Source organism: Dermochelys coriacea, chromosome 8, assembly GCF_009764565.3.
Source record: "Dermochelys coriacea isolate rDerCor1 chromosome 8, rDerCor1.pri.v4, whole genome shotgun sequence".
Classification (NCBI taxonomy): Eukaryota; Metazoa; Chordata; order Testudines; family Dermochelyidae; genus Dermochelys; species Dermochelys coriacea.
The window spans coordinates 10,465,366-10,491,228 of NC_050075.1; the positions used below are offsets into that span (position 1 = coordinate 10,465,366).

The 25,863-nt window shown below is 44.2% G+C and overlaps 1 protein-coding gene across 3 annotated transcripts in view; it reads right to left on the reverse strand.

Annotated features, from left to right (window-relative positions):
* SPOCK1 (SPARC (osteonectin), cwcv and kazal like domains proteoglycan 1) overlaps positions 1–17,160 on the reverse strand; it is a 513,799-nt gene extending 496,639 nt beyond the window's left edge. For 2 of the 3 annotated variants that reach the window (XM_038413766.2, XM_043490486.1), the window contains exons 1-2: positions 16,981–17,160; positions 16,488–16,655 (exon numbers count right to left, since the gene is read on the reverse strand). In XM_038413766.2, coding sequence (XP_038269694.1) covers positions 16,488–16,655 — 168 coding nt within the window. In that variant the 5' untranslated portion in view covers positions 16,981–17,160. The remainder of the gene's footprint in view (positions 1–16,487; positions 16,656–16,980) is intronic. The other variant, XM_038413765.2, reaches the window with a different exon arrangement.
* Between the last annotated feature and the right edge of the window lie 8,703 nt (positions 17,161–25,863).

A 25,863-nucleotide genomic window follows, 5' to 3' on the forward strand; every position in this document is an offset into this window, starting at 1 on the left:
GAAATTGTGGCCAATGGATTTTAGGAACTTCTGAAGGTGAGCTAAAATAGCTCTTCCGTGCATAATAATGTGGAGATGTTATGACGCTATCACTCATGTTAGAAACAAATGTTACACCAATTGAAAGGGACATTCAAAATCTCCATGGGATAAAAACACTCATTTCTAGTCCTGATGGTTCACAAGATACTGGATGCTAAATGTTGTTGGTCCATGAGTATTTCCTGTACTGGATCTTGGACCAGTGTAAATGGAGAGAAAATCCACATTTGGGGAAAGAAGGAATCACATTCCCACTGTTTATGACATGGACATTGCCACAGATATTTAGCATGTAAATAATGCTGCAGGTTTTGTTTTAAAGGAGATAATTGTTTCCATTCTGTTTAAACAGTTTAAATGAAGAATCAACTCCTGCCCTCTGCTGCATAGTTATGCTAACGAGTAAAGACCACCTTCGTGGTCTCTACACAACAGACAGGACAGGTTCCTTACTGAATAATCTGGGAACTGCTAGGGACAGGGACATGCCAGAGCACTGTGGACAGTGGTGCATGGTTTGCAGGGTAGGGGTATCAGCAGCTCTCCCAACTGACTAGCACATATGCAGTGCTCTGCAGCTATAAACTAGGCAGAGGTTATAAACTAGATCTATAACAAATGAGCAGCTGTGTGCACCTGACCCATCTGCATGTCCCATTAGCCATTCCAAGAGAATCCTGCCCTGACTGGCAAACAGCAGCACCATAGCTTCGCTTCTCATTGCTAACCAGAATTTGACCCTAAAGCATGATAAGTTTGAAGTGTCTCTCTTGGAAACCAGATTTAACCCTGGCCCTAAAGCACTGGCCTTACTGAAACAAATTTTCTATCAGTCTTGGAAAGGGGACTTTTTGAAGTGGATTTATAATACAAAGTTCATTAAGAAGTGAGCGAAGATCGCAGAATTAATTTAAGTCCACTCGCACCTCTTTCAGGAGAATGATTTTCTGTTCCCCTGGATTACAAACCAAGCTGTATCAGTGACAGACAATGACTAATCTACTGAGGCATAAAAGCCTCCCTGCCAAAGCCTCTGTTTAGTAATTTAGCAATTATTTTAGCCATAAACTGCATTTTGAAACAATTTCCCCTTGAAATTCACAGAGTAGATACCTGGATCAAATGAGCCATTCCATTTTTAGCTGCCACAACAAACCCACTGATGAGATGACCGAGGAAGTGCTATCTATATTCCCCAGACAAAACCACTATGTTGAAATCGAGTTAAGGCTCAGATACAGCAGTAATTTAGGGGAAAAGTACATTGCAAGGAAGTTGAAGTTATAAATAAAAAACAAGCACTAAAACAGAGAAACTTTTAAGGGTGCCATGTGACTGGAAGAGACTTAAAGGGCTAAGTCTTGCCTAAATCAGCATAGCTCTGTGGAAGTCATAGATTCATAGATACTAAGGTCAGAAGGGACCATTCTGATCATCTAGTCCGACCTCCTGCACAGCGCAGGCCACAGAATCTCACCCACCCACTCCTATGAAAAACCTCACCTATGTCTGAGCTATTGAAGTCCTTAAATAATGGTTTAAAGACTTCAAGGAGCAGAGAAGCCTCCCTCAAGTCAACCATGCCCCATGCTACAGAGGAAGGCGAAAAACCTCCAGGGCCTCTCCAATCTGCCCTGGAGGAAAATTCCTTCCTGACCCCAAATATGGCAATCAGCTAAACCCTGAGCATATGGGCAAGATTCACCAGCCAGATACCCAGGAAAGAATTTTCTATAGTAACTCAGATCCCATCCATCTAATATCCCATCTCAGGGGATTAGTCCTATTTACCTTGAATATTTAAAGATCAATTACTTACCAAAATCCCATTATCCCATCATACCATCTCCTCCATAAACTTATCAAGTAGAATCTTAAAACCAGATAGATCTTTTGCCCTCACTGCTTCCCTTGGAAGGCTATTCCAAAACTTCACTCCTCTGATGGTTAAAAACCTTCGTCTGATTTCAAGTCTAAACTTCCTGGTGGCCAGTTTATACCCATTTGTTCTTGTGTCCACATTGGTGCTGAGCTGAAATAATTCCTCTCCCTCTCCTGTATTTATCCCTCTGATATATTTATAGAGAGCAATCATATCTCCCCTCAACCTTCTTTTAGTTAGGCTAAACAAGCCAAGCTCCTTAAGTCTCCTTTCATAAGACAAGTTTTCCATTCCTCGGATCATCCTAGTACCTGTTCCAGTTTGAATTCATCCTTTTTAAACATGGGAGACCAGAACTGCACACAGTATTCTAGGCGAGGTCTCACCAGTGCCTTGTATACTGGTACTAAAACCTCCTTATCCCTACTGGAAATGCCTCTCCTGATGCATCCCAAAACCGCATTAGCTTTTTTCACAGCCATATCACATTGGCAGCTCATAGTCATCCTATGATCAACCAATACTCCAAGGTCCTTCTCTTCTTCTGTTACTTCTAATTGATGCATCCCCAATTTATAACTAAAATTCTTGTTATTAATCCCTAAATGCATAACCTTACACTTCTCACTATTAAATTTCATCCTATTACTATTACTCCAGTTTACAAGGTCATCCAGATCCTCCTGTATAATATCCCGATCCTTCTCTGAATTGGCAATACCTCCCAGCTTTGTATCATCTGCAAACTTTATTAGCACACTCCCACTTTTTGTGCCAAGGTCAGTAACAAAAAGATTAAATAAGATTGGTCCCAAAACCGATCCCTGAGGAACTCCACTGGTAACCTCCCTCCAACCTGACAGTTCGCCTTTCAGTAGGACCCGTTGCAGTCTCCCCTTTAACCGATCCCTTATCCACCTTTTGATGTTCATATTGATCCCCATCTTCTCCAATTTAACTAATAATTCCCCATGTGGCACGGTATCAAATGCCTTACTGAAATCTAGGTAAATTAGATCCACTGCATTTCCTTTATCTAAAAAATCTGTTACTTTTTCAAAAAAGGAGATTAGGTTGGTTTGGCATGATCTACCTTTTGTAAAACCATGTTGTATTTTGTCCCATTTACCATTGACTTCAATGTCCTTAACTAATTTCTCCTTCAAAATTTTTTCCAGGACCTTGCATACTACAGATGTCAAACTAACTGGCCTGTAGTTACCCGGATCACTTTTTTTTCCTTTCTTAAAAATAGGAACAATATTAGCAATTCTCCAATCATTCGGTACTACTCCTGGGTTTACAGATTCATTAAAAATTCTTGCTAATCGGCTTGCAATTTCAGGTGCCAATTCCTTTAATATTCTTGGATGAAGATTATCTGGGCCTCCCCGTTTAGTCCCATTAAACTGTTTCAGTTTTGCTTCTACCTCAGATATGGTAATATCTACCTCCATATCCTCATTCTCATTTGTCATGCTACCATTATCCCTAAGATCCTCTTTAGCCTCATTAAAGACTGAGGCAAAGTATTTGTTTAGATATTGGGCCATGCCTAGATTATCTTTAACCTCCACTCCATCCTCAGTGTTAAGCGGCCCCACTTCTTCTTTCTTAGTTTTCTTCTTATTTATATGGCTATAGAACCTTTTACTTTTGGTTTTAATTCCCTTTGCAAGGTCCAACTCTACTCGACTTTTAGCCTCTCTCACTTTATCCCTACATCTTCTGACCTCAATTAGGTAGCTTTCCTTGCTGATCCCTCCCATCTTCCACTCCCTGTATGCTTTCTGCTTCTTCATAATCACCTCTCTAAGATGCTTGCTCATCCAGCTTGGTCTACAACTCCTGCCTATGAATTTTTTCCCCTTTCTTGGGATACAGGCTTCCGATAGCTTCTGCAGCTTTGATTTAAAGTAATCCCAGGCCTCCTCTACCTTTAGATCCATAAGTTCTTCAGTCCAATCCACTTCCCTAACTAATTTCCTTAATTTCTGAAAGTCAACCCTTTTGAAATCAAAAACCCTAGTTGCAGATTTATTTTTGTTTATCCTTCCATTTAGTTTGAACTGAATTAGCTCATGATCATTTGAGGCAAGACTGTCCCCTACAACCATTTCTTCTATGAGGTCCTCGCTACTCACCAAAATTAAATCTAAAATGGCATCCCCTCTAGTCGGTTCAGCAACTACTTGATGAAGGAATCTATCAGCTATCGCATCTAGGAAAATCTGAGCCCTATTATTATTACTAGCACTGGTCCTCCAGTCTATATCTGGGAAGTTAAAGTCTCCCATGATCATGCAGTTTCTATTAGTATTTACTTGATTAAAGACATTAAAAAGGGCTCTATCCATATCCAGATTAGATCCCGGAGGTCTATAGCACACCCCAAGCACTATCGTAGGAGAGGCTTTACTAGTTTTCTTCCCCAGTGTAATTTTTGCCCAGACAGACTCTGTCTTATCCATTGCATCACTTCTTATTTCTTTACATTCTACCTCATCATTGATATACAATGCTATTCCACCCCCTTTACCTTTGTTTCTGTCTTTCCTAAACAGCACATACCCTTCAATACCTGTAGTCCAGTCATGACTACTATTCCACCATGTTTCTGTTATCCCTATGGTATCTGGTTTCACTTCCTGCACCAGTAGCTCTAGGTCCTCCATTTTGTTACATAGGCTCCTCGCATTGGTGTATAAACATCTTAATTTTTGCCGTTTGGCCTTGCTCACATTTTGTACCCTATTAGGCACAGTCATTCTACAGCCAGTATAATCTATTAGACTAGTATCCACACCGCCCTCGCTCCTTATATACATTCTCCTACCCACGGCTGTATCCTTTCTTACTTCGTCTTCTTCCCTCTCAATGCTAAAATCTGGCGTGGAGATTTCCTGGACATCTCCCAACCATCTCCCCCTAATTCCTAGTTTAAAGCTCTCTTTATCAGTTGTGACAGCCTGGATCCTAGAAGTCTATTTCCTTCCCTACTCAGATGAAGTCCATCCCAAGAGAACTGTCCTCTGTCCGTGAATGCCTCCCAGTGGCCATACATCGCAAAGCCCTCCTTATAGCACCACTGCGTAAGCCATCTGTTGACAGTCATAATCTTGTCACACCTTTGTTGCCCTTCTCTAGGAACAGGAAGGATCCCGCTAAAGATCACCTGAGCCTCAATTTCCTTAAGTGTCTTCCCCAGCCTAGCATAGTCTCCCTTAATACTTTCCAGCGAGAATCTAGCCGTATCATTTGTTCCCACGTGAAGGATAATTAGGGGTTTCTTTCCCGCTCCCTTTAGGATTCTTTTCAACCTCAGGTCTACATCCCGTATCTTAGCACCCGGAAGACAGCACACCCTTCTATTCTCTGGATCAGCTCTAGTTACAGGCCTGTCTATTCTTCTCAATAAAGAGTCCCAGATCACATAGACCTGCCTTTTTCTGGTGACGGTGCTATTCTCCAGTCTCTCCCCTGTTCCTTCTGGCTGCAAGTTCTTTCCATTCCTATTTTCTCTTATAATCCTCTTCAACCCATCCTGTATCCTCCTGGGGCTCATATTTGGTTTAGTCTCCCTTGACTCTTCCGCTTTTCCTATAGGACTAGCCTCTCTTCTCTTCTTCCTTACCCTTCCACCTTCAACAAGTACCTGCTAAGCCCCTTCTTCATTTTCCAACTCTGCAAACCTATTCCTAAGCTCTATTTCTCCTTCACTAGCCCGTCTTTTCCTCTGCCTGGTTCTTTTAGTCACATGCTTCCACTGACCACTTTCCTCACCCAGTCTCCCCTCAAAATTCCCCAGCCCTGCTTCCATCCGTGAGTCTGAGCTTTTCCCTTCAGATACCTCATATCTTTGCTCCATCATCTGCTCAAACCCTTTCCTAAACTCAACGAGACTTTCCACCTGCATCTCCAAACCTCGGATCTTTTCCTCCATCAGCTCTATCAGACGGCATTTCATGCAGAAAAAACTCTTTCCGGTTCCCCCCTCCAGGATCATGTACATACCACAGCTTCCACATCCAGTCATCATAAATGTGTCTTCCACTACAGGAGTCACTCCCACAGCTGCCTCTGTATCGGTCATCTCCTTCCCACCTAAATCCTGTTAATCTAGGAAACAGGAGCCACACCAAAAAGACCACCCCCCCCAGCAAAAGCAAACCCCAAACAAGCACCACAATACAAACCCCCTTTTCAAACTCCCACTCAAACTCCCGTTTAGAGCTCTGTTTGCTAGCTCCTGTGCCGCTGCAGCTGTCTGTGCCGCTGCAGCTGTCTGTGCCGCTGCCTGACTGGCTGGCTGGCTACCTTTATAGGACCTCTAGTCAATAGAGGCGTGTCAGTTTATCCAGAAATTATGCGTCTTACAAAGTAGGAGTAAAGATGAGAAGACTGAGGATGGTCTCACCAGAGAGGGCAAAAAAATTAAGGTCACTTTTGGTGCCTTAAGTGGGAGTTTCCACATTTTCAAATCTTTCATGTTTAACCTTAACTCTTCTTCTTCAGGGAGACCATCCTCAGTCTTCCCACCTTTACTCCTAGTTTGTACAATGCATAATTTCTAGATAAACTGGCTCCCCACTGACTCCCATGGAGCTATTCTGATTTACACTGGGTGAAGATCCAGCCATTTAGGTCACTTTCAGTCATGTGACACCCTCTAAAAGTCCACCACAGTCTGGTGCACTACTCAGATTTTCTTAATACAACAGTGACTAGCTTTCATCTTTCCTTGGCTCAGATTTGACCCTATTCACTAAGGATGAAATCCTGGCCTCGGAATCAAAATGAGTTTTTTGCTCTTGACTTCAATGAGACCAAGGTTTCACCCTAGATCTTTCAAAGTTTCAAGAAGCAGCAATTTTTAAGATGAGATGTGTTAAAGAATTCTTGAACGGAATTTGCAAACCATGAACACCACAATCCTCCTCCCCAGAGTCCTGCATCTTACAATTGATTTGCCAAAATCACCTCAATTTCAGAACAAACACTTATTTTTTCACATGCAAAAAGAGAAATGGAAATGACCTTTTAAAGAGGATTTTAGAGGAGATGGGTGGATCACAGCCAGGCAAGTCTCAGCCTTAATTATTTGATAATGCTGTACAGCTCTGGTGGCCTGTTTAGCATTACAAACATAGGTCACTCAGAAGGAAGACAAATGCTGGTATATTTAACGCCTCCAACTGTTTGTACTTTCTAAGGAGACTATTCCGGAAATAATTACTACAATTTCCTCCACGAATAATCAAAAGCAAGAAAACAACATGGAGGCATCTGTGTTGATATATTTAAGCAAACGTGAACTAATAAGGCTGATTCTCCTTTACCTTAAATCAGATGTAACCCCACTGACGTCATAAGTATAAAACTAATATGAGAAAGACTCAAATCACACATTATGAGCAGAGAATCACAAGCCCTTCTGTACAGCCACATCATTACATAACAAAAGGTGGCCTAATATGCCTACCTTTAAATCCACTGTGCCTTATACCTGCTCTAATTAGTAGGTAGGGACAAATTTTGCTATACTGGTTCTATCGTTCCTAGGATTTCACTAATATTGAGGAAAATGGAATTAGCCCACATTTATTTTTATTTGAGGAAAGCTGGGGTTTGATTAATATAAAAATAATGCATACCCTAAGTACAGAGGTTTAGGTTTGATTTGCCTGCCCTTCTCCATTCTTGAAGGATCTCTCATTATTTGCCATGTGCAGGTATTTGAGCTTCCCGATTCTTTCTTCATTTCTCAACCTATCATTCATCAAAAAACAGAAGATTTCTCTTTTGTCCCTCCAAATGAACAGCATGTCCTCTACGTCACTATATTTCCTATAGCTCCACTGCAATGGTTAAATGTACAATCTACATCCAGAAACATATTATAGCTTCCTCACCTTTAGGGAATCTGACGCAGATACAGTTTTAAATCCGTAATAAAATGACACTTATGGGGGAAAAAAGTCCTATAAAATGTAATGTGGACAAAACCAATAGAGTCCCTTAGTCGTTACTCTAAAATCCTATAGAATTTAATAGACATTTTTAAACCTATAGAATTCTACAGGCCTTTCCCATAAGGGAGGAAGCCATCAAGCTCCAAATCACTGTTTTATTTTCATACAATATGAAATTAAAGCTAACGCTTTTCTTTTCTAATGACCTATTTAGCATTAGAATCTCAGGTCACTCATAAGCAATAAATGACTCATATGTGTCATTTAATTATACACATTGGACTCTACCTTCTGAGTTAATTATTCCAGAGTTAAATGCCTCTATTTTTCTCCTTGTCCACAACAAAAGGAAAATGTCCTGATGGAAAAGGGCATTAAGAGTAGTGATATTCAGAAAGCATATTTTCCTCTTTAAAAACAGATTAAGAATTAATTTAGTCGGATCAGGGCCCTAGTCTTTTGCTGTCATTATTTAAGCTTTGGCTCACAGCTTTGGTCACTGTCTGCACCTCAGTTCTGCTTTGCAACAACCTATGTATTGTTCCTCTGTTGAACAGACATTGCCATGCATGCCAGACTGTGCTGATGCATCTGGTAAATGTACACAGCCCAATTCAGCCATGATGTAAGCAGATGCAGGTCCACTGGAGTCTATACACACAAACATAGGCCAAAATAAGAACTCATCCTCAATTAATTCCCAAGGCAAACTCGGAATTCAAGTGTTCTGATGTGAAAGGCTGGGGTCTTTTTGAGTCCCATGACAAAACCTAGCCAATTGCTGATTTGATACCTCTCTGCTATATAGCACAATTATGGAGCAGGCTGTATCCCCTATATCTGTGCCTGTTGACCTCTCCACTTCCACAAAGCAATGTGGAGGGGCCCAGCAGCCTCCACAGCAGTATCCCCACCACCCTATGAATCCCGTACAGGCTTGTCAGGGCTCCTAGCTGGAAGGAGGAGTGGAAAGTGAGAGAGTCAAGGGGAGAAGAAGGTGGGTGGAAGGAGGGGGAGCAATGTGCACTCCATCCCTATGGAAATTAGATCAGAAAGGCCACTATAGCCTAGGACTGTATTATTTTTTCTATGGAGCCCTGTGTGCTTTTGCAGTCAGGGGAAATCCCTGGCAATGTGGCTCCAAGTGAGCTGCACTACCAGGCAGCATCCCCTGCCCCCAGCAATCAGGCAGCAGAAGGCACAGGCCCTTCCAGGGGACGGAAGATCTCTGGGGATTACTATTGCTATTTACTTGTATTACTGAGACCAAAGCCCCATTGTGCGGAGTGCTGTACAAACACAAAGTGGGAGAGCAGTCCAAATGATTCAGAGTTTAAGGTGAGTAGGAGGATAAGAGGGGGAAAGTGGCTTTACCAAGGTCACACAGCAGACCAGAGTTGGGAATAAAGCTCAGATCTTCTGACTCTCAGTCCAGTGCTCAGTTCACAAGATCCGCTCCCCTGCCACGTATGAGGGTGGGCCCTCTAGGCAATTCCACAGGTCAAGCAGGACGATGTACAGGAACCTCCATGAATGAATTCTTGCAAAGAGTCCCTCCCTCACATTTCACTACTATGATTTTTTCCAGGGATGGAATAATTGGGGCCATTAGTATCACAAGCATCTCAGGAAAGCAATATATTTAAGCTAACTGTAACTATTCACAGTGCTCATGTGTGCTAAGTTTGAGGAACTGGTCATTATAAACATGCAGAGGACACCACTTCATGCCCTATTTATTATGCATATACATTGTATTACGCTGAGTATATCATCCTCAAGCAGCTCTACACTCAGAGAGGTTAGCATTATCTCTCACTGTAAAACTCCATAAGATAGAAAATTCAGAGAACGCTTAGATAGTGCCATGCACAAGCATATGTTAAAGGAGTTCAAGCCAAGATTTTTAGCTTTCTTTCTGAAATGCCTTATTATTGGATCCTTTATATTCAATTAACTTTTTCACAATTTTGCAGTTTAATATACAAACTAGTTGAACCTATTACATTTTTATATACAAGTATTAATATAATGTATCAGACATGATTTCTAGCTAGAAGTAATAGAATTAGTTCAGCCATATAATTTTGATTAATGACAGACCTAACATTAAAAGAAGACTCACACTATGCCTTATGTGCCAGACCTCCACAAACACCTGGAGCTGTGGCAGATGGGCTTATTATTCACAATAATGCATATGGTTATTCAAATCACAGGCTCATAAGAACTCGCCTCACTGCGTTTTGGCCTCAGTCATCTACTCAGGCACAAAAATCCATCTACACAGATTTGATTACAAAATTGAGGCCTTCCACTGTATTTTGAGATAAATCAAAGGGCCTAATTCAACCTGCAGATACCCATTGCCAGCTTGCTTTTAAACAATGGAGTGGAAGCCATCAGCACATACTTGGAGGAAAAAATATTTCTATGATACAAAAATATGGGCCTTTTTTTGTTAATTTGTTTTTTCTTGATTTCAGCTGGGTCAAACTTTTTTCAGCAATAACTGCAGGCACAACTGATGTTATTTAGGCATCTTTTACACTGTAGATTCTACAATATTGCAATGATATAATAGGTATTTATGCATCTAAACAACATTAATTGCAACTGCAAGCAATGCATTTAAAAATTTCACCTAAGTGCAAATAAAAAAAAATTAGCCAATCAGAAATAACTTCATTCCTGTCTTCCTAAACTACTAAGGGCCAAATTTAGACCTAATGCAATTTCAATGACTGGAGTTACACCAGTGCAGGAACTGGGCCCCTATGTTAAGCTTGTTGACAACATGCACATCAGACTGACCTCTACCCAGTCACAGCAAATCTGTCATGTCTGGAATGCTTTTGATTCACTGTGAATCATCAAAATCTACTCCATCCGAACTGCAACCCTCTTAAGCCATCAGAGTGCCCTTCTCTGGAAGCACCAAAGCAATTAGCTGTTGTACAGTTTATAAACTGAGAACCTTAAAATGACTATGAAAAACATGAAGAAAAATATACACTGTGAAGTTAGTACAAAAGAAATTATTCGCAGTTTAGAAAACCAATCCAGAAAGTCAACCCAATCAGCACAGTATCCAGGTACTGTGGGAGGTAATTTAAATAAAATTTTTAAAATTACCTTCAACTATATTTCATATTTTTCAACAAAGGACATGAAACTTAATTTTTTTTAAAAAGTTAAAATTAACTGAATGCTTTAAAGTCTTTTAATGGTGTTGAAAGGTCATCAGTTCATGCTATTAAAAATTTAGTCAGCCCTTAAAAAATACCCCACACACCAACCTGATCATGCATATATAATGCAGACTTTTCTGAGGTGAACTTCAGTGCTCCGTTCTCATAGAAGAGTAATGACTACTGTGCCATCATATGCAACCACCCTGCTGTCTTTGCCCAAAAGAAAAATGGATTGTACTAAAAAGACAATCAATAGTGATCTTCCCAGAGCAGACCATATTGGACCATTGCTTGATACAGCAAAAGAACCAATTCATTTTGCAAAATACTGCCAGAAATGAAAGAAGCTTGATTTAAAATGTCAGGTTTAATCATACGCCAATTTCAAAAACTACGTTAATGTAAGATTACAACTGAGATTTATACATGCAGAAAAGTACAACGAAGTGTTCAAAGTTCCCATTTCGATAGCAATCGTATCTTGGCTTTCTTGTGCCTATGTAGTATTCTCAGTTGCCCTAACTGTGCAAACATTTATGCAAATGAGTAATCTTATCCCTGAAGTTAATTGGATGACACAAAGTAATAACGATTGCCCCAATCTGGTTCCCATTGAGGTCAGTGGCACAGGATCAGGCTTTCTGCCCAAAAGCGTTGGCAGAATCAGGCCCTACAGTATTAACTTTAATTCCTTCATGTAATATTCTGGCCCCATGTGCAAAGCCTAAGTAGAATACTTTGTCCAGAGAGGCTGTATATGTCAGTGGTCACCAACTGGTAGATCGCGATTGACTGGTCGATTGCAGAGCCTCTGACAGCTGATCACAGTCTCTGGCAGGCTCTCTGCCTGCCTTGGCCCCACACTGCTCCCGGAAGTGGCCGGCACATCCCTGCATGTGTGGGGGGGTAGAGGGGTCTCAGCACACTGCTCCTGCCAGTAGGCACCGTCCCCGCAGCTCCCATTCGCTGGGAATGGGAAACTGCGGCCAATGGGAGCAACAGAGGCGGTACTTGAAGGGAGGCGCAGCGTGCAGAGACCCCCTGTGCACCCACGCCCCCAGGGACAGCAGAGATGTGCTGGAAGCTTTTGGTAGCAGCGTGGGGCCGGAGCAGGCAGGGAGCCTGCCTTAGCCCCGCTGCACCGCCACCCGCCCAAGGCAAGCGCCACCCAGCGGGAGTCCACATCCCTCCTTCACCCCAATCCCTTGCCCCAGCCCAGAGCCCCCTCCAAGAGTCTGCATCCCATACCCCTTCTGCACCCCAATACCCAGCATCCCCTTCTTCACCCAAACTCCCTCCCAGAGCTTGCACCCCTCACTCCTCCCGCACCCCAACCCCCTGCCCCAGCCCACTGAAAGTGAGTGAGGGTGGGGGAGAGCAAGCAACAGAGGAAGAGGGGATGGAGTGAGCGGGATGGGGCCTCAGGGAAGGGGCCGGTAGATCCTGGGTTGCACTTAAATTCAAAAAAGTGATCTTGTGCTTTAAAAGGTTGGAGACCGCTGCTGTATGTAGTAGTGGTTGGGTGTAAAAGACCTTTCCCCTGGTGGTGCACACAGCACCTGCATAGTCCCCGTGCAGTTGGTTACTACTACACACTTAGAGGACGTCTACATTGGGACCCTCAGGAAAGTTAAGGTAAATCAGCTAAAATCATGAAGTCAATGCACGTAATTTAAAGCACATTAAACTCCCAGGTGGAAGCTCTAATTCAGAGGTAAAGTGGTCTTAGTTCATTGTAACTTAATCCTCACTATGAGCTTTCTACACAAAAGGTTCATCAGTTGATCTGTGGGGAACACGGCCTTAAACTTTTGGTAGTGTGGAACCACACTAGTTTTGCTCTGTTTAAGCAGATTCTCTCATGGAGGATTTGGCCCTGAATAAATACATAAAGTACGTGGCATACAGCTGTTGCAGAAGCCATAACTTCAAATTTCCTGACTTCTGTGTGCTTAAGGTCTCACACAACATTCATGGAGTATATTTTTAGTGAAATAAAGCTAACAGGAGCACAACTCCACACTATCATGAGAACACACAGACTTTTATTATTTCAAAAATCAGCAAAACATGTGTGCAACCCCACTAGAAGAGTATGAGTCTTTGTCTCTTCCCCCCAACCCCCCCAGTAAGTCACATAAGCAGCATCAAGTTGATCATAGAATCCTAGAAACGTAGGACTGGAAGGAACCTTGATAGATCATCTAATCCATTCCAGCTCAGTGCAGGGGACTAAGTATTATGTGTAGACCATCCCTGACAGGTGTTTGTATAATGTGTTCTTAAAAACCTTCAATGACGTAGATTCCACAACCTCCCTAGGTAATTTGTTCCAGTGCTTAACTACCCTTACCGTTAGGAAGTTTTTCCTAATGTCTAGTCTAAATCTCCCTTGCTGCAATTTAAGCCCATTACTTCTTGTCCTGTCCTGGGTGGCTAAGGAGAACGATTTATCACCCTCCTCTTTATAAAACAACATTTTACGTACTTGAAGGCTGTTATGTACCCCTCAGTTTTCTCTTCTCCAGACTAAGCAAACCCTTTTTCCCCAGCCCCCAATCTTTCCTCACAGGTCACGTTTTCTAGACCATTAATCATTTTTGTTGCTCTTCTCTGGATTTTCGCTAATTTGTTCACATCTTTCCTGAAGTGTGGAGCCCAGAACTGGACCCATTATTACAGCTGAGACCTTGTCAATGCTAAGTAGAGTGGAAAAATTATTTCTTGTGTCTTGCTTACAATACGCTTGGTAGTACAGTCCAGATGTTAGCTCTTTGGGGGTTTTTTGTTGCAACAGTATTACACTATTGACTCATATTTAGTTTATGATGCACTACAACCATTTTCTGCAGTATGCCTTTCTAGGCAGTCATTTCCCATTTTGTGTTTATTCAATTGATTAGTCTTTCTTAAGTGCAGTACTTTGCATTTGTCCTCAATTAAATAGGATGAAATTTAAGATCATTTCTCCAGTTTGTCAAGATCATTTTGAATTTCAATTCTGTCCTCCAAAGCACATGCAGTCCCTCCCAGCTTGGTATCATCTGCAAACATTACAAGTGTACTCACTATGCCATTATTGGAATGATTTAGCATTATGTGTGCATTCACCATTGTTGATTATACATATGTGAAATGTGAACTGGCTAAACAAAACCATTTAAGTAATTTAAGCAGGAAGATATTTGAGCAATCCCTTCAAAAAGTCCCTTTGCTTATGTTTAGATATAGAGGTGCGCAAAAGTTTTCCATAAATTTTTTTTTCCTTCTAGAAAATAGCTTTGGCAATGAAAAGAAAATTCTCTTTCTTCAAAAATTTTGAGTGCTTTTTCATCAAACAAAAAAATCAAAATATATTTTGGTTTTTGACAACTGAAAATTTGAACTTTAAAGCTTTTGGTTGTCAAAACCAAAAATAATTTATAATATTTATTTAATTTATAATATTTATAATAATTATTTTTAGTTTTGACAACCAAAAGCTTTAAAGTTCAAATTTTCAGTTGTCAAAAACCAAAATATATTTTGATTTTGTGACAACCCCACCCCGAAGGTTGTTTTTTCAAAGAAAAATGTTGATGACTATGAAAAAAGGTTATCTACACTGAAATTTGTCACAGGGAAAAAAAAAGATCATTTCCCAGACAACTCCATTTGGAAAACAAACAAACAAACAAAAAACAACCCAGGTGATTAAACTTTCTTCAAACCTTTCAGCTGGAAGAAGAATGATACATTTCAGTTTAAGGGTAATTTTTGGAAGGGCTCAGAATGAAAGTAAAGGGAAGATGTTGGGAGACCCTTATTAAAATTCTGCCCCCAAATTAAAGGGAGAGTTGAACTGGCTGATTTGCCTTTAATAGTATTCGGAGAGAGGGTGAAAAACTGCTAAATCATCATACAGAGCTTGATGCAGAAATTATTGGGTTAAAGCTCATAGTCTCTGTTATGAAGAAAGCCAGACTAGATTATCACAATGGTCCCTCCTAACTGAATATCTGTGACTTCATAATATGTATATATTTGTAGAAATCATTTGTTAAAACAGTAACTACTGCATATGTATAACTTTTCCTAAGTTTCATCAACAGAGAACAAACTTCAGACTCAGACAGACAGACAGACCTTATAACAAGAGGTCATTGACCTATTTCCTGGCATTCATTTCTACCAATTTTAAGGCAATACTCTAGCATACTGTGCTCCTTATGATAGTAAGAGCCTAAGCAATCATTGATAACTCCATGAAAGAAGTCTAAAGTTTAAATGTAAAAGATAGATAGCAAGCTCTCTCATGAAGGGAAAAAACAAAAAGGCAATCTGCATACCCAAGACAAAAGGATAGCAACCTACAACCACAATTAAGATTTAGTCTATAAAAACCAGACAATTAGGTGCAATTTGAACTATTGCACCTTGCCCCACTCTTTGCAAGGCCTAACACAATGTCAAGGATGCAAAGCATAACATTTTAAATTTTTAATATATAGTGTCAGTCCTTCCTTACAATGTTCTTTCCATGCAACAGCCAGCTAGCTACACTCCTTTCTTTCGTTGCCCATTTATAGAATCACACTGCAGACATTTGCAATAAGGAATATTTAACAACACTGCTAATAGTCAGCATTAGTAGTTATGTGCCCTCTATTCAATCTTGAATAGACTCAAGCAGCTCTCTCAATATTTACCTCAAATGTTAGCATACAAGACCAAAAGGAGCACAGAGAAACACATTTCACTATTCACATTTCCTATTGCATTGCCTCGCTGTACCCCTCTGCCTGGAATCTATGGGAATTCAAGACTTGTTCCTTTCTGCAGCATAATACGCTGAAACAAACAGTGCAAAGTAGCTGTATTCCCTTGCACAGATACATGCTATAAGGTCTAAGTTATTTCATGCTGCTTTTTGTTACAAGAAAATGTTCTCTCAGAAAATTGCCGCCTTAATCCAATCATTTCCACGAGCTGAACTGATAATAAAATTGCCAGCTTTATTTTTCCACCACCTACGCAGGAGAAAAGGTCTCATGGTTTATCACCTTGTACCTGGAATCAATACATTTTTCAAGACATTTCATTTCACACTCACTGATCTCTTAATCAGCAGGCAGAGAAACTTCTCAAAGTTACTCCCCGACAGAATATTCAAGCTCACACTCTCTTATGGGGGCTGACATCTAGCTCAAAATGCTGTTGATCATTTGGGTACGACCAGCCCATGGCTTCTGCTTTTAAAACATCTTTCTCTGGACAACCCTAAAGCTGAACCGGGGGCATCATCATCATCAACACCCCCCTCTCTCCCTCTCTCTCTCTCCCCCCCCCCTGCCCCCACTAAAAGACAGGAGAAACACCCTGAAAAGCAGGTGCCTTGGTAAAGAAAGGAGTACTTACATCCCTGAATTTGTTCCAGTGTTTATCTTTCTGATATTGCGAAACGGTGCTCAGCCACTTGTCGTTGTCCAAGAAATTGCCGTTGTTGGGGCGACTGGGGAGGATGTCTGGACGCCTGCCTTCCACTTGCAGGAAACACCAAGCAACAATCACCACTATCCTAGTCATCTGCAAAGAGAGGAGCAGCAGAGCGAGCAGAGCTGGGGGGCGAGCGGCAGCCGGGTTTGGGGGGCGAGGCGGGGGGAGCCTCCCCCCCACCCCCGCCCCAGCAGCGCTGCCTGGGGAAGCCTGCGCACCGGATGCATGGGGGAGGTAGCGGGGAGAGCCTCCAGCCGGCTCCCCAACAAACCCCCCCGGGTTGGGGGCAACACCCCCGGCCCCGAAACCGAGCTGCAAGCCGCCCAGCCTGGCAGGGGCGGACAGGCGTTGCCCGGGGGCAGGGGAATAAGTTGCCTTTCCTTGCAGCCCCCCCCCGAAGTTTGCAGGCACTTACCTTGGGGCCAGCCGGGGCGCTCGGCGTGCCGCCGCCGCCGCTGCTCGCTCCCTGCCTGTGGGGCGGAGCCGCGGCGAGCCCCGAGACGGCTTCGCCCCGCCGCGTCGTGCGCCTGGCTGGAGCTGCGCGCCGCGCTGCCCGGCGGCGAGATCTGGCGCCATCTGCCGGCCGAGCGCGGCCGCGGCCGCTGCAGCGGGGCCCGTGGGAGCCCCCGGCTTGCACCCTCGCTCTGCAGGGCGGGCAAGGGGCCGCCGCCGCCGCCGCCTGGTCAGCGGCCGATCCGCTCTGCCCCCAGCCCCACACGCCTGGGCACCCCCTGCCCTAAAAGGAGAGGGGTGGGGGAGACACTGCCGCAGGTGTCCAACATTTTAGCAAGGGGCTCCCCCAAAGTCGTCCCCCCTCCCCCACTTGGCTTGCAGCACAGCGGGGCAAGCAGGGAGCGAGCACCCAAGGGTGGGTTCCCTTTGCACTCAGGCAGACCTTCGGGCAAACAAGTTATAGCCACTTCCCTGGGTGGGCGTTTTCAGGCCTTGCTCCTTGGAAAAAATCCACGGCGCCTATTGATTGCCTAGGACAGCGCGGTAAGGTCTGGGGGGGCCGGATGGAGGAAGGGGCCGAGGGGGCCTTTCAGAACTTCTAGGACCTTTGGGGTATCCTGTGCAGGATTTTTTTCCCCTTTTTTTTTTTTTTTAATGAAACAAGTGACATTTGCTAGAGTCTGGTGCCTCCCAAAGCCATTATATTGCTCCTCAGAAAAACCTTCATGAGACCCAGGCCGGATAAAACCCACCTCTGGCAGGCTGGATTGGCAGTGTGCAGGGAGAAGGTGACTTCAGCAGAGGCATGGAAATCCTCCTGACTTCCCTTAGTGGCAGAGTTTTGGCAAGGGTCTTCCCCGCCCCCATGCTCCTTCCCACTAAGAAACTCCTGCCTAGGATCCCAACATCGAAGAGGGGAGAAGAGATCCTTATTGGAAAACTCACACCCTCAAAAAGGGAAAAGAGACACCATCCATATACCCAAGGAGAGCAAAGAGACTTGAGGGGGGATAAGTCCTGGCCAGTGAGTTTAGGTGAGAGGAGACCTCCTTGCTCAAGGGGAAGAATGGATGGGGGCAACATGTCCTTCCCCCATACTGCCCTCATCCTGAAGAAACTCCACTTGTAGGCTGAGATGGAAGATAAGATTCCCATACCCAGAAAGGGGTGGGGAAAAACACTCTTCATCTACATAGTGAAAGAGATCACTGCCTGGAGTCCCTGGATGAGTAGAGAAGAAACCTTTGCATGGGTCCTCACCCCTGAACAGGGGAGCAGGGATGCTGATCAGAGGCCCTGTTTCCCAAGAGGAAAAATATCACTGCCCACATACCCCAGGAGAAAGGAGATTGGGGGTAATCTGGAGACCCTGTTCTCTTAATAGCGTGGGGGTGAAAAGGTCCCCAAGCCCCCATCCCTGAATAGTGATGGAGAGAGGAATCAGTCCTAATTGGAGAGTCATTGTGAACTTCCTTACTCACACCAAAAAAGAGAGCCCATCACCCACATCCCTCAGGCTCGAGGAGAGGAGAACTCATTCCCCGTTAATGAATATGATGTCCCTGAGCAACAGCCTTTTCTTTCACTGACCATCCATCCTGAATCCAGCTGTGAGCCCTGTTCCTTGTGATTGTTCCCAAGGTTTTGTTTCACACAGTGCATTGTGATTGCCTTCCTCCCTTCCCTGGGCTACTGTTTGACTTAGGGCTTGGCTACACTTGCGAGTTACAGCACATTAAAGGAGCCCCAGGTGCACTAGCTCACTACCCATCCACACTGGCAAGGCACATAAAGCGCTCTGACTCCGCGGCTAGAGCGCTGCTGGTACTCCACCCCAGCGAGTGGAATAACGTTTTATGCGCCCCTGCTGGAGCGCCACGGTGCCAGTGTGGACGCCCTGGTCTGTTAGTGCGCTCTGATCGGCCTCCTGAAGTGTCCCACAATGACTGTTCTAGCCACTCTGGTCATCACTTTGAACTCTATTGCCCTGCCCTCAGGTGACCAACCGTCAGATCCGCCCTTTGAACTCTAGGAATTTTGAAAATCCCCTTCCTCTTTGCTCAGCAAGCCGTGGAGTGCTCTCAGCGAATCTTTCCAGGTGACCATGCCTCCATGCGCCAGGTGATCCCCAGTATGGAGCCATGGCGAGATGCTGGACTCATCAGTGTTTAGGGGGAGGAAGCTGTCCAGTCCCAGCTGCGCTCCAGCCATAGGAATTACGATACCTTCGGGCAGATATCAAGGGACATGATAGAAAGGGGCCATGACCGGGATGCACTGCAGTGCAGGATTAAAGTGAAGGAGCTGCGGAATGCCCACTGCAAAGCCCGCGAGGCAAACAGCTGCTCCGGTGCTGCCCCCGCAACCTGCCATTTCTACAAAGACCTGGACGCGATACTTGGGCCTGACCTCACGTCCACTCCGAGTACCACCATGGACACTTCAGAGCCCAGTTCAACAAGGCAGGAAGAGGGGGAGGAGCAAAGTGGGAGCGAGGGTGCTGAGTCGGAGGAAAACATCCCAGAATCCCTAGATGCTTGCAGCCAGGAGCTGTTCTCAAGCCAAGAGGAAGGTAGCCAGTCACGGCGGCCAGTGCTTGGGGAAGGACATCACCAGAGGAGGTTCTTGGTCAGCGGCTTTTATTTTGGGAAGGAAGTTATTCGGTGCAGGCTCTTGGGGCAAGGAGGCTTAGGGCTGCATGCATGCCTAGATGTGGAATAGGGCGTTGATGTGTTCTCTCGCATCGTGGTAATTGGCCTCAGTGATCTCTTCAAAGGTCTCATCCAGAACTTGGGCAATGCGCTTGTGCAGGTTTCTCACGAGAGCCACTGTGTTCCTTGTCCCGGTAAGGCTAACTTGTCCATGCCAGTGGGCCATGAGGGGCAGGGGGACCATTGCTGCACACAGGCAAGCTGCATATGGGCCAGGGCGGAATCCACATTGCAGTAGAAGACCCTCCCTTCCCAGGTCACCCTCGGCAGCGAGATATCTTCCAAGATGAACTCCTTTGGAAAATGTGGGGACTGTGTTCACTATAGGGGCCTCCTGCAGCTGTTGGCTCTCCCCGAGGCACAGAAACCCAGAGGACGGTCCAGCTGTGAAACAATCAGTCACGCTTGACCCTGTGCTTACCATTTTGAGGCTCCTGTGGGTTCTGCACACTCACTTTGTGACGGGCAAATTATGCTATTGTGTAGACTGTGCTTGCCCTTAAGTACGGGGGAATCATTGCTCTGTCTGGTGTGAACAATGCTGCCTCTGTTAAGTGTTGCATTTTGCCTTTACAGATGCAACCTTGAGATCTCAGCCATCCTTGTTATCACCGGCTGAAAGACTCCAAAGAATCAGAAAGAGGCCACATAGAAGCAAGGAAGACATGTTGCATGAAGTAATGCAGCATTTAAGTAATGAAAATCGAAAAGTGCATGAGTGGCAGGACAGTGAAAGGAGGATCTGCCAGCAGAATGAGGAGTGCTGGCACAAAAGTGCTGTGCTCCAGCAGCAAAGCACGGATCAGCTAATACGCATAATGGAGCGCCAAGCGGACTCAATCAAGGCGCTCATAGCCATGCAGGTGGAACACTATCGTGCTCAAGCCCCGCCCCCCTGCAGCCCTTGTCCCAAAACTCTTTCCCTTCTGTCCCCATGTCACCTCCAACCCACTTTCCCCAACATCCGGGTTCTTACCACCACCAGCTGCCTCCAACACCTGTAGCTTCACCACCCAGCCCTGAAAACTACAACCCTTACCCTCTGCACTCACCCTCCTCCCATCACCATGCAATATAGCCATCCTGAAGTGCACCACTCATTGCACAGCACTCCAGACAGGAAGACTGAGTATGATAACAGGACATATGCAAATCTGTGATTGTACCATTCCCCTCCCCACCCCACCCCTTGCCCTTTCTGTTTCCTAAGCAGTTGAGTTTCTTTTCAATAAATGGATTTTTTGGCTTTGAAAACATTCTTTATTATTGCATAAAGCAAAAGATACCTTAGCCCAGGAAAGAAACAGGCACTGCAAGTCAGTGTAGCAAACACAGATTCCTACTAACATTGGAACCATTGCACTTCACTCCTGTGCAGGGCATCAGACATTACTGGTGGCTTTCATCCTCAGATTGCTCCCTCAAGGTATCCCTAATCCTTGCAGCCCCACCTTGGGCCCCTTGATAGCCCTGCTCTCTGGCTGTTAAAATTCAGCCTCCATGTGTTGAACCTCTGAGTTCCATGCCTGACGGAATTGTTCACCCTTCCCTTCACAAATGTTATGGAGGGTACAGCATGTGGATCTAACCGCGGGGATCCTGTCATCGGCCAGGTCTAGCTTCCCATACAGAGAGCACCAGCGGCCCTTTAAATGTCCAAAAGCATACTCCACGGTCATTCTGTACTGGCTCAGCTTGTTGTTGAACCACTCCTTGCTGCTGTCAAGGCTCCCTGTGTAGGGTTTCATGAGCCACGGCATTAAAGGGTAAGCGGGGTCTCCAAGGATCACAATGGGCATTTCGACTTCCCCTATGGTGATCTTCTGGTCTGGGAAAAAAGTCCCGGCTTGCAACTTCCTGAACAGGCCAGTGTTCCAAAAGATGCGTGCATCATGCACCTTTCCGGGCCAGCCTATGTTAATGTCAATGAAACACCCACAGTGATCCACAAGTGCCTGGAGAACCATAGAGAAATAGCCCTTCCAATTAACATACTCGGAGGCTAGGTGGGCTGGTGCCAGAATTGGAATATGTGTGCCATCTATTGCCCCTCCACAGTTAGGGAAACCCGTTTGTGCAAAGCCATCCACAATGTCATGCACGTTACCCAGATTCACGGTTCTTCTGAGCTGGATGCGATTAATGGCCCTGCAAACTTGCATCAACACTATTCCAACGGTCGACTTCCCCACTCCAAACTGGTTAGCGACTGATCGGTAGCTGTCCAGAGTTGCCAGCTTCCAGATTGCAATAGACACCCACTTCTCCACCATCAGGGCAGCTCCGAATATCGTGTCTTTGTGCTGGAGGGTGGGGGCGAGCTCCTCACACAGTCCCATGAAAGTGGCTTTTCTCATCCAAAAGTTCTGCAGCCACTGCTCATCATCCCAGACTTGCAGGACGATGTGATCCCACCACTCTGTGCCTGTTTCCCGAGCCCAAAAGTGGCATTCCACGGTGGTGAGCGTGTCCGTGATTGCCACAAGCAAACTCGTGTCATATGCATTACTCGAATCGAAATAATCGTCGGAGCCCTCACTGTCACTTTGGATCACAAGGAATAACTCAACTGCCAAACTCAACTGGCGAGACTCATCAGCATACTCCTCAGCTGTTTGGGCTCCATTCCCGCAGACCAAAAGGGAAGACAGAGTGCACAGTACAAAAAATGTTGAAAGATGGAGCCAAATGTGGATGGAAGCACAGGGATTGCTGGGATGCGAACCCATGCATCACGGGGCATTGGGACAGGACCCAGAATGCCCTGCACCCCCATCCCCTTCCCACAAGCCACAGTGCCGGAAGAGGTGCTCTGTGGGATAGCTGCCCATAATGCACCGCTCCCAATGCCGCTGCAAGTGCTGCAAATGTGGCCACGCCAGTGCACTTGTTCCTGTCAGTGTGGACAGACTGCAGTGCTTTCCCTACTGTGCTCTCCGAAGGCAGGTTTAACTCAAAGCGCTCTACATCTGCAAGTGTAGCCATGCCCACAGTCATCCATTAGTGGTTTCCTATATAGCTCTGAAAAGGCTCAGGTTTGCAAGCTCTTTAGTGCTGTACCTGTGCATTGAAATCAGGATAACGTTAAGGCATTCTTCCTAGCTTTGTTGATTAAAATTCAGCCCCTAAAAGCGGTATAAGCATAATATAAACCTTTGAAAGACCTAGGAACAATGAGGGTTAATTTCTAACTGTGGAGAAAAATGCATGCCAGTATAAGACCAAGTATTCTCCTCTTGATGCACATAGAAGTTAATAGCAGTTACGTCCCTGCAACAGGACAAAATATATTCCAACAAAAACCAATAAAGAGGGGAGACCAAATCAAAACTCTGCAGAGTCTGGATCTAAATCTAGATCGAAGCACCACACATCACTCTAACCTCTCTATTGGATGGCACCCCCTTTCCCATCACTGGCCAAGATCAGGGCTCCTCTATATTTTTAAAATGTTCAGACCTTCATCTCTCCCATCTACAATTGTAAATACCTTTAAAAGGAAAAGGAGTACTTGTAGCACCTCAGAGACTAACAAATTTATTTGAGCATAACCTTTCGTGAGCTACAGCTCACTTCATCGGATGCATGCAGTGGAAAATACAGTGGGGAGATTTTTTATACATAGAGAACATGAAACAATGGGTGTTACCATACACGCTGGTTATCTGCTGGTTTTTATTACAAGACACTACTGTAATAGCTCCTAATTCTGTTGCAGGGATAACTTGACTGTGTAGCATTAGGATATGCACAGTCTCTTGTTAGGAGTTAGATGTTTCTAATTCTACATTGGTTCTTCATCCTGTGCTTATTTTGATCATTGACGGTATCATGTAAATTATCTCTTCTGTCAATGAATCTATGTCTTCATCCCCTGATTTCATTGTTTAAATCATTTGATTTGGAATCAAAGTAATTAAGTAATAGACATCCCATGCTAGTAGCTGTCCTTTCGGCTAGCCTTGTTCATTGTTCAAGTACAGTCCTAGAACTGGGATCTTCTGAGCTGAAGGGTGTTTCCAACTGAAAATCAAAGGGCCAGATCCTCAAGCCAGCCTAAATTTCCTGTATGCATGGGGGAATTAAAGCTACCCCATTAGGCCAACTGGAGATCCTCATGTCATAGAGAGCCTTCAGTAGCACAAAGCTAGCATGCACTCCCAACCTCTGTGTATAGAGGTTTTTCTGAGTGATCGGCGCCATGGCTGGAGCATGCTGCATTCTTCTTGGGCCAATAGAATGGTGGACTGGTCCAGCTGATGTGAGTCAGAGCCACCTTTGCTTCCCCCTCTTCACTTGCAGGGAACATGAGCTCATTACAAGTTAGAGGACTAAGCTCTGAGTTCCCATATAAAAGAAACAGTGCCTTCCTATGGGACAGGTGCTCCAGAACTGTAGCTGTTGTCCAGGCAAGCCATGGCACACCACCATATGGCTAACTAGAAAGAGAAGATTGCCAGCATGCCCTGTGGCATTGGAACAGGACCAACACATAGGAAGCACTGGCTTAGGAATTCACATCCTGCTTTTTTCCCTGATATATTTGCGATCTCTCCTTCCACATAAGTTGCTGGATATAGCTGGCACAGTGTACTGGGGGCATTAATTGCCTGTAGTTGGATCAGCCCCTGGTACCTTAAATAAATTGCTGCAAAAGACAAGCAACAGCAGTCTTTTTTCCAGGCAGAGGGACAGTATTAACCACCTTCCCTGTCAACCTCTGAGTGATCTCTTGCAATTGTTGAGGTAATAGCTGTAGGGTATTTTAGACTTTTACTGATATTTTTCCCTTTTCGGGCTATGAACTTTCTCTTTTTTTAACCTTCCTGCAATACTAAGTGACCCTCAGTATCTCTGTAATAATTAATGTTCAAAATACAATGAGCATAATGTGCATTTCTGCACCAAGCTAATCCCCTCACTGGAGATATGACAGTTCACATATTTTTAATGATTTTTTAAAAATCGAGTAAAAAAAAGTAAGAGGCTACGCCACTGCATATACAATCCCTTTGTCTCCCACACAGCACTGTGGGTTTAATAGACAAGTTGTTTTCTCTATGATTTCCAGGCCTGCAGGTTTAGCTTTATTATTTCTGCTGTACAACAGTGCAGAAGAGCTCATTTAGCCTCTGCTGGAAATGATTATCTGTTTGTGAAAAATCCTTCCACCTTCCAGCAAGCTGCAGTTTATTTCATGTCCTGTTCCTCATTTAAAAATGCAGCAGACATAAACTTGCACTTGAACTCTTAATTTGCAACTTCCAATGTGTTAGCTAAATCTCCTTTCCACACCATATGGCTCGGCAGGAATATTTTAGTGTATCAGGCCCTGGATCCTATCAAGATTTTGCCATATATCTTCACAATTAAAGGTGCAGCAAAGAAACATGGCATCTGGCAGAGAAAGCAATCTGAGCAAAGCTGCACCCACCATTGTATAGGGTGTGCATATACTCCCGTACTCAGGAGTAAAATATTCTCTCCTATTAAAATGGCCCAATGCTGCCCTCAGTGATCTCAACAGGAAACACTTCCATTGATTTTGATATGAGCCAGATCAGACCCTATCAAATTAGCAGATTTTGCAAGCCATTCACTAGTTCTAAATCGTTATAATTACCCATGAAAAACTAATTTAAGACCTTCCCATGTTGGTCTGTAGCTGCCAAACATATCTGAAGGTGAACACCGATTCTGGTTATGTATAGCATGGGGGAAAGAAGAAAGAACCCAAGCAAAAGAGGAGAGAATTTCAGATTATTAATGAATTGCTGGCAGGACAGATTTGTTTGCAACATTGTCCCCCTCTGTCAAAGGTGTCTCATCTACAACTCTGTTTATCTAGATACATAAAAGAAGAAAGAGATAAAATTTTTAAATAGGAAAAAGCTTGTGTTAAAAAATACAATAAAAGAAATGTTACATTTAAAATAAGAGGCAAGATTTAGGACCTGCACAGATTGATGCATGCAAATACCTTTACGCACGTGAATAGTCTCACTGAAGCATAAGCATCTGTAGAAGTGCAGGGAAAGTGGAGAGAAATTGGGAAAAATTGGAATGTGTAAGTCCTGCACTTTTGCAAATTATTTATTTGCTGTTTGTCTACACCTTCAGGGCAGGGACCAATT